Raw genomic sequence first — 9569 nt, 5'->3', positions numbered from 1 at the left:
CCTTTCCTGAGATACTTTACTAAGAATATTTTCCAGTTCCATCAATGTAAACATAAAAGAGGTAAAGTCTCCATCTTTTTTTAATGCTGCATAGTATTCCAAGGTATACATATATCACAGTTTATTGATCCATTCATGGGTCGATGGGCACTTGGGTTTCTTCCAAGACTTGGCAATTTTGAATTGAGCTGCAATGAACAATCTGGTGCACTGAGACCAAGTCTCACTCTATTGCCTTGGGTAGAGTATAGTGGCATCATAGCTTATAGCAACCTCACACTCCTGGGCTAAAGTGATCCTCCTGCCTCAGCCTCCCAAACAGCTTGGGACTATAGTTGCCTGACACAATGCCTGGCTATTTTCAGAGACAGGGTCTCTCTCTTGCTCAGGCTGGTCTAGAACTCCTGAGCTCAAGGGATTCTCCTGCCTCAACCTCTCAGAGTGCTAGGATTATAGGCATTAGTACTGCCCCTGCCTGGCCTGTGAATTTGTGTCAACACATCTTCTAGGTGGACCCAGAGCAAGTAATTGTAAGTCTCTGGTGTAAGTCTCTGTTGCCTGCCTATGTGTGTGAATATGTCTGTGCGCACACACCTCTCTATCCAGATTTCTAACTGAAAGCCTAGAGTTTTGTACTTCCAACTGGTTCCAGAGACTGCACCTTGATAACCATTGCTCTGAATAATTCAAGCCAGCATATAACACAATGAGACACAAAACCAAAAGCAATTCTATGGTGCTGCAGCATCTGGGTTCTGAAGAATGGCTTGTCTCATTTCTCCCACAGTTTAACGTCTTGTTCTGCCACCACCCAGCAATGGGTCAATCTCTTCTTGGCCCTGGAAACCAGCCAGTCACTGATGAACCTGATCCTTTCAGACAACCACCTCCTGGATAAGGGCGTCAAGTTGCTGCTCAGAGCCCTGACACACCCAAAGTGCTGCTTGGAGAGGCTGTCGTAAGTCCCTATTCTCCTAACTGGAGCATCTCCATTTTAGGTCTAGAGCCATGGGGAGAACAGAAATGGTAATGCCCCTGTGGCTGTTGGTAAACACCTGGCTCTCATTTTCAGACCCTGGGAGATGCCTCGTGAGGCCAGGTCTTCTTCCTGTTCCTTCACATGATCCCTAGCACATGGCAGAGGGCGGGGAATTAATGAGAAGGGCTTTGGGACTCCAGCACTTGGAGACACCTGAGAAGGCTGGACTTGGGAACCTTTTGTGTGATCCTTTTGCAGGTTAGAAAACTGTTACTTTACTGAAGCCTGTTGCAAGAACCTCGCTTCTGTTTTGATTGTCAGTGTGAGGCTAACACACCTTTGCTTGGCCAACAACAACCTTGGAGACAGAGGTGTGAAAATCCTGTGTGAGGGCTTGAGTTACCCTGAGTGTAGACTACAGATCCTGGTGTAAGTCTCTGTTGCCTGCCTGTGTGTGTGAATATGTCTGTGCAAACACACCCCTGGGTTCAAGTAGGGCAGTCAGGAGGACAATTGTCAACTTCTCTAAATATATATAACACTAATGATTACAACCGGTGACTCCTGGGAAGATGGTGATAGAAAAAGGTTTAAGAAGTATTGTTAATGTAATACAGGGATTGGGAGAATGTAGTTGGTTTCCAGGTCTGATTTTTTTTTTTTTAATCTGTGTTCTTAGAACTATGTTTTATATATAGTGATAAGTAGGTTTGAACCTCACCCAGGCCTGCTTAACAACAACAACAAAAACTGTCATATAAAGTACATGCAATTGGGTGTAGATGGAAATTATTTGGCAGTGAGTGCAATATAATCCTGCTGTTATTAAATTCTAAATTCTAAAATCGCAGTACAAATTTCAGAAAGGAATTGGGCTGTACCAATTGTTCCCATTCAGAGACTCTATTAGTGTTAACATCTCTAATCTTTTTTCTGTAAAGCCACTTCTTACAGTTAGAAATATTCAACTTTTCCTGTAAACTAGGTTTTTTTGTTTTTGTTTTGTTTTGTTTTTTGAGATGGTCTCACTTTGTCACCCCAGGGTGGAGTGCTGTGGCATCATAGCTCACAGCAACCTCAAACTCCTGGGCTCAGATGATCCTCCTGCCTCAGCTACAAAGCCTGGCTGGTTTTTGTATTTTTCACAGAGACAGGGTCTTGCTTTTGCTAAGGCCGGTTTCAAACCCCTAAGTTCAAGTAATCTACCTGCTTCAGCCTCTCAGAGTCTGTGATAATTACAGGCTTGAGCCACTGTACCCAGCCCGTAAACTGGTTGTAATGTAGAATATGCCTTCAGGCACCCAGTATCTGAAAACTGCTCACTCATGTAAATTTAATGTAGTTCATGGTTGAAGGAAAGCATTCTCCCTACCCCAAATATCTAAGCCCCCAAACACCCAAATAATATGTGTATAAAATTCCATAGGCAAATAAGATGCCACCCACCCTTTAGCCCTGTCTTCCAATTAAAATAGTTATGTTAAAAGTTACTACCATTCAAGATATCTAAACACAGAAAAAAACTAGTCAGCATTTATTAAGCATCTAATATGTGCCAGGCACTATGCTAAGATCTTGCCAATGATTTTAGCTAATCCTTACAGCCTTGTAAGATACACACCCACCCCTCCCAGTTTACAGATGACAAAATGGAGGGTTAGCCACTCAACCTCACCAAGTGTACATCCCAGAAGAGAGTACAGCTCCAGGGAAACACAGGTCAAGTCCTTTCTACCTCAAGTGTTTTGATCGATGGCCCCATTTGCTAAGTTGTCAGAACTTAATTTTAGTCTTACTTGGATCTTGCTTTGTTACCTCACAGTTGTGGCAGTTTCTATATATTTATAAATTGCATTGGCCAGGCACAGTGGCTCCTGCCTGTAATACCAGTGCTCTGGGAGGCTGAGGCAAGAGGATCCCTTAAGCTCAGGAGTTTGAGAGCAGCCTAAGCAAAGAATGAGACCCCATCTCTACTAAAATAGAAAAACTGGCTGAGCATGGTGGTGCATACCTGTAGTCCCAGCTACTAGAGAGGCTGAGGCAAGAGGATCACTTGAGTCCAAGAGTTTGAGGTTGTTATGAGCTATGATGCAAAGGCACTCTACTCAGGGCAACAGAGTAAGACTCTTTCTCAAAAAAACAAAAAAAATTACAAACTGCCAAGCCAGAAGGGTGAATCTTCATTCCTTTTTATCCCTATGGGCCACCCTCAAATCTGTCATCTGTATCCATTGTGTGGGTCCTATGGCCCTTGCCTGTTGTGCCTTGCTTTGGGATATAGGAATACATGGACATTATGACATAATTTCATTATAACATAAGTTCTAAACTCTAGCAAGGTGGAGAAAGCAAAGGAAAAAAAAATAGCTAAGGTGAAATATCACTGATACTGTGTTGATTAACATCCAGGATATAGTACCACATAGGTGGGAATCAGAGCTGGTACCCTCTACCTCTAAGATGCTGCCTTTCTAGCAGCTGAATAGAAAATATAATTGATCATTGCCCCTAATAGAAGATGGCAGGCCGAGGCAAGCTCAAAATTCTCTGCTCCGCAGTTAAGGTAGAAATGATACACACCACCTGTAGTAGTTTCCTATCCTGGATATTACAAATTTAATGGCTTTAAAACAGCACAAATTTGTCATTTTACAGTTCTGGAGGTGAGCAGTAGAGTGGGACTAAAATCAAAGTGTCAATAGAGTCGTGTGCCTTTGGGAGGTTCTAGGGGAAAATCCCATTCCCAGCTTCCACTGGCCATCTGCCTGCCTTGGCTCGTGGCCCCTTTGTCACAACTTTGCTGACTTTGACTCCCTCACCTCTCTAAGGATCCCTGTAACTTTGACTCACCTCTCTAAGGATCCCTGTGACTGTATGGGCCCACCCAACTAATCCCACATAATCTCCCCATGTCAAGATCCTTAATCACACCTGCAAAGTCCCTTTTGTCATGTTGACAGGCTCTAGGAATTAGGACTTTGACATTTGGCGGGGGGGGGGTGGCATTATCCTATGTACTGCACCACCCCATAATGTCACTCCCACATTACCACCTCTGAAGTGGGTCTAAAGCCCGTGGCTAGATGACAGTTTGGGTGCATCACAGCAGTGAGGATAACAGGGCTATCTTGTCTTCTCTTCGCGGGATCGGGTTCTAGGCTGTGGCACTGCAACATCACCACCGACGGCTGCCATCATCTCTCAAAGATTCTCCAACAAAAAACAAGCCTAACGCATTTGGATCTGGGGCTGAATCACCTCGGAATTGCAGGACTGAAGTTCCTATGTGAGGCTTTGAAGGCTCCATTGTGTAACTTGAGGTGTCTGTGGTAAGTTATGCTTGATCAAATTTTAATCCATACCTGAAAGAAAATGTCAGTGTAACAGGTCCCTCCAGCTATAATTCAGGGTGCTTAAAGCCTATCAAGTGTTTTAAAAATTCATTTGCATGGTTGAAGGAGTAGGCTCTGGTCTGTAACATCCAAAAGCCACTCTTGAAAAGGTTTGAGTGTGCAGTACCTCGAGCCATCGAGAAACAGCTGCGGCCCAGCCCCAGAGCCCAAAGAGGTAGGAATCAGATGTTGGGCCAGGACAAGTTGGCTCTGTGAGTAGCTGCCAACCACTCTGTGAATTCAATTCGGTTCTGTTTCACAAATTTCATGAAGAATAGGTGCCATGGGTCAGATACACTTGAGTCTGGAATCCTACCTTAAGAGTGAGGGACTCTTAAAAGAGAATTAAATTCCACGTATAAGTCAGATCCTGTGGCATTTCTGGGTCTGCCTTATTTCACCTGGCATCTTATCCTCAGGTTCACCCCTGTTGATGCAAAGGGCAGAATTTCATTTTCATGGCTGAGTTAATATTCCATCGTATATTTAACACATAGCCTTTAGCCACTCATCTGCCAATAGACACTTACATTGTTTCCATGTCTTGCCTATTGTGAATGATGGTGCAGTGAAAATGACGGAATCTAAAAATGTTGAACTCATAGAAGAGAAAGTCGAATGGTGGTTGCCAGGGGAAGTGGGGAGATGTTGGTCAAAGGATAGAAACTTCCAGCTGTAAAATGAACAGGCTCAGAGGATCTAACATACAGTGTTGGTGGTGATGGACTTGCCGGTCTGATCACAGTGATTGTTGTGCAGTATGTGTATCCAGTCATCACGTTGCATACCTCGAATATATTAAATCTTAGTCAAATACTTTAAAAGAAAAATAGGCTGGGTGTAGTGGCTCATGCCTGTAATCCCAACACTCTGGGAGGCCAAGGCAGGTAGGTTGCCTGAGCTCAGGAGTTGCCTGAGACCAGTCTGAGCAAGAGCGACTACTAAAAATCTCTACTAAAAATAGAAAAACTAGCTGGGCATTGTGGCAGGTGCCTTTATCCCAGCTACTCAGGAGGTTGAAGCAGGAGAATCTCTCAAGCCCAAAAGTTTGAGGTTGCAGTGGGCTATGATGATGCCACAGCACTCTATCCAGTATGATTCTTTCTCATAAAGGAAACATAATTCATCTTCTACCCTCTATAGTACAAGAAGGTATGGAACAGTGAAGTCGTAGCATTTGACCTCTACTTTACAATAGAAAGGCCTGGAGTTGTGAAAATACCAGTCCCCGAGCTGCATCCCACACAATCAAATCAGAAACTCCAGAAGCGAGAGTCAGGAATAAGAATTTTTAAATTTTTTCAATTGACATGTAATTTTATTTATGGTGAACAGCATGTTTTGATATTTCTACACTGTAGGATGGCTAAATCAAGCTGAATAGCATATATTGCCTCACTTTTCTGTAGTGAGAACACTTCACTTTCATAGCGCTTTTCAAGTATACACTGTATTATTGTTAGCCCTAGTCACCAGACGGATGGATCTCTTAAACTCCTTCCTCCTGTCAAACTGAGATTTTGTATCCTTTGAGCTACATCGGTCTGTTTCTCTATCCCCTGCCCCCAGACTCTTGGAACCACTATTCTACTGAGTTCGACTTTTTTGGCTTCCACACATAAGTGAGATGAGATCACGAAGCATTTGTGTTTCTGAGCTCGGCTTAATTTGCTTAGCATAATATGTGTATCCCCCAACTTCTCTCCTGTTGTTGTAAACGGCAATATTGTCTTCTGAAATGGCTGGACACAGTATCATTGTGTACATATGCCATGTTTTCTTCACTCACCCACTGATGGACTCTGGGGTGATTCCATATCTTGGCTATTGTGAATAATGCCTCAATGTGGTGTCGGTATCTTAAAGCCCCAGCACAATTGCAGGGTATGTTGGTGAGGACGCAAAGGGAGCAGAGCCTTGGAATCTCAGAACCACTGCTGTTCATGGTAGGTACCTGATGGCAGGGGAAGCAATGTTAATGCTGACAGGAGGCTTCCTGGCCCACGGCACTGCTGGTAAAGGGAAGAACAGCCACCCTCTCTTTTGTCAGCTGTAACTTGCTGGCAGGGCATCTCAGTTGTACATTCTAGGAATGGAGTGGATTGTACCCATTGCAAAAGGCAGTTTTGATACCAAAATGTGTATACACATTACTCAAATATGTGCCAGGCTGAATGCTAAGTGTTTGGATCCTATATTTAACCTATTCTAGTCCTGGAGTAATGTGATATATTCTCTGATTTCATGTGAGTGTGTGTGTATGTGTGTGTGCACGTGCGGGTGTGTGCGCCATGTATGTAGGTGCACACATAGCCCTTGAACATTTGGGACATTTGTGTACCCCTTGTATGTCTCTTGCCCATTCAATGCCTCCAAATGGAAGAAAGTTTTCTCCTTCATGCTGTTCTTAATCCAATGTCAAATTTTAACACTCTTTAGAACTGTCAGAATTATGCTTTTCTGAAACTGTTCTTTTGTCCACCAAAAACTGTGGCAAGAATTATACATCTCAAAACAGACTATTTTATTCCGTGTCATCAGATGGAATTCCCTTTTTATTTCAGCCCTCAAGTCCAGTCCACTCTGAAGCCCCATTACCCTCTTCCGGATATCTAGAATCTGGTCTCACACCTCCCCCAGACTGGTAACATCTAGGTTGTTCTGTAGCCTTCAAATTAGTCTGGTTTTTGCTTTCTTTGTGCCCCTACAGCTTTTTCTAATTGAGTGGTCAGAATAACTGTTGTTTGTTTTGTTTTGTTTTTTGTTTGGGGGGGGTTTTTTTGAGACAAAGTCTCACTCTGTCACCTTGGGTAGAATGTTATAGCACTCTGTGTATTATAGCTCACAGCAACCTCAAACTCTTTAGGCTCAAGTGATCCTCCTGCCTCGGCCTCCTAAGTAGCTGGAACTATAGGAGCCCATCACAATGTCCGGCTATTTTTAGAGACACAGTCTCACTCTTGCTCAGGCTGGTTTTGAACTCCTGAGCTCAAGGGATTCTCCCACCTTGGCCTCCCAGAATGCTGGGTAAGCTGTGAGCCACGATGCCCTGCCAAAAAAAAAACCTCCTGAGACATAGCTCCCATTCTCTATCCTCAAAATCCATAATAGTGCCCCATTTCAATTCAAGTAAAACCCTAAGCTTACAATGGCTTAAGGGTCTTCCTTTTTTATTATTTATTTTTATTATTTTATTATTTTGGAGACAGTGTCCTTATATCTCCCTTGGTAGAGTGCTATGGCATCACAGCTCACAGCAACCTCAAACTCCTGGGTTTAAGCGGTTCTCTTGCCTCAACATCCCAGGTGGCTGGGACCACAGGCACCTACCACAATGCCCAGCTATTTTTTGTTGCAGTTGTCATTGTTTAGCTGGCCTGGGCCAAGTTCCACCCTGCCAGCCTCACTGTATGTGGCTGGTGCCATAACCACTGTGCTACAGGCACTGGAGCCTATTTATTTACTTTTGAGACAGAATCTCACTTTGTCACCCTGGCATCACAGCTCACAACCACCTCAAACTCCTGGGCTTAAGCAATTCTCTTACCTCAGCCTCCCAAGTAGCTGGGACTACAGGCACTCGCCATAATGCCCTGCTATTTTCAGAGACAATGTCTCGCTCTGACTCAAGCTGGTTTGAACCTGTGAGCTCAGGCAATCCACCCACCTCAGCCTCCCAAGTGCTGGGATTACAGGTAAGAGCCACCGTGCCTAGCCATAGCCTAAGGATCTTCTGTAAGCTGGCCCCCTTTTGCCTGTGACCTTGGCTCTTGCAGCCCTTCCCAGCTCATTCTCATGCTTGGAGCCTTGATCTGTTTTACAAGATAAACCTGTTCAACCTCAAGGCCTTTGCACAAGCTGTTTTTCTGCTCAGAGAGCTCCTAGTCCAGATCTCTGTGGTTCATTCTCTTCACCCCTCAAGACTTTAACCATTGAAGCTAGCACCCCTGGCTACTGCCTTCTTCCCTTGCCCTTTATAACCTTCACTTGTTTTTGGCACATGACACTCACTATCTCCTATTCTCCCATCAGGAGATGAACTCTGAGGCAGAGACTTTTGTTACTCACTTGCCTTCCCAAACCCAAGTCTGTGCCTGGCAGAGAGGATGGTATCAATCAGTATTGGCTGGATTAATGAGTTAAATTCTGTCTTTTGCCAACAGGTTGTGGGGATGTTCCATCACTACCTTCAGCTGTGAAGACCTCTCTGCTATTCTCAAGAGCAACCAGAACCTGTCCACCCTGGACCTGGGCCAGAACTCCTTGGGGTCCAGTGGAGTGAAGATGCTGTGCAAACCCTTGAAACATCAAAAATGCCCCCTGCAGATGCTCAGGTATGATCCTTCTACCTCCCAGTGTGCTTTTTCCATGACAGTAGATTTTGGAAGCGCACAGACAACATGAATGGGTCATAGGCATCTGCCACTAACATCTGGCTTTTATCCGTGGGTATTTATTTGGTCACCAGGTGACCATTAATTCATTCTGTCACTTTGCTCTTGCTTTGGTAGGTAAGTCCAAGAATGTGGCCAACTTGTCAGAAACAACTCATAGCTTGAGTGAGGGAGAGCTCTGGTGGTTGTCACTTGTTAGGGAAATCAAATTGCAGGTCACAGGTGGAGCTCTGCTTTGCAGCAGAGAATAATCAGAAATGGTGGCCCATGCCCTCTGAACCCTTGACATGGGAGACTTTCATGCTTGGGAATTTGAAATGAATCTCCTTGGAGCAACAAGAAACCTTCCTCCCTAACCCCCACATTGTACCCCAGGTTGAAAATGGATGAATCTGATGTTGAAATTCAGAAGCTGCTGAAAGAAATCCAAGCAACCAACCCACACCTGACCATTGAAAACGACAACCATGATCCCAGGGGAAAAAGACCTTCTTCTCATTACTTCATTGTCTGAATCTTTCTCTAAGGATGTCCCAGGCCTGCAAGTATCCCATCGAACCTTTTTAAGGCTAAGTTGGCTGCTGGGTTGCAGGTCATTTATATCCCTGTTTCTGTGTCTGGTTTATATAAAACATGCACAAGTCACTTACCCCTGCAGATATTATAGAAATGTCTCTAGCACAGGTCTGTTGAGAGAAATAAAGGTGAAAGCACTCATGAATGGAGCTGTATTTATTAATGGGGTCTGAACAAAAAAATGAGAAAAGATATCTTATTTGGAGAGAGCTTAGCCCAGAGGCGGGG

At 44.2% G+C, this 9569-nt stretch overlaps 1 protein-coding gene across 1 annotated transcript in view; it reads left to right on the top strand.

The window, feature by feature from the left end:
* The window catches only part of NLRP2 (NLR family pyrin domain containing 2), a 20405-nt gene extending 11126 nt beyond the window's left edge, over window positions 1–9279 (top strand). The window contains exons 9-13 of the mRNA XM_023508697.1: window positions 788–958; window positions 1238–1408; window positions 4138–4308; window positions 8535–8705; window positions 9141–9279. Coding sequence (XP_023364465.1) covers window positions 788–958; window positions 1238–1408; window positions 4138–4308; window positions 8535–8705; window positions 9141–9279 — 823 coding nt within the window. The remainder of the gene's footprint in view (window positions 1–787; window positions 959–1237; window positions 1409–4137; window positions 4309–8534; window positions 8706–9140) is intronic.
* Window positions 9280–9569: the final 290 nt, after the last annotated feature.

The sequence above is a fragment of the Otolemur garnettii genome, unplaced genomic scaffold (genome assembly GCF_000181295.1).
Source record: "Otolemur garnettii isolate 467f Iridium unplaced genomic scaffold, OtoGar3 scaffold00264, whole genome shotgun sequence".
Lineage (NCBI taxonomy): Eukaryota > Metazoa > Chordata > Mammalia > Primates > Galagidae > Otolemur > Otolemur garnettii.
Note: the sequence above shows the minus strand (reverse complement) of the source record. Positions and strands in the feature narration are given on the sequence as shown.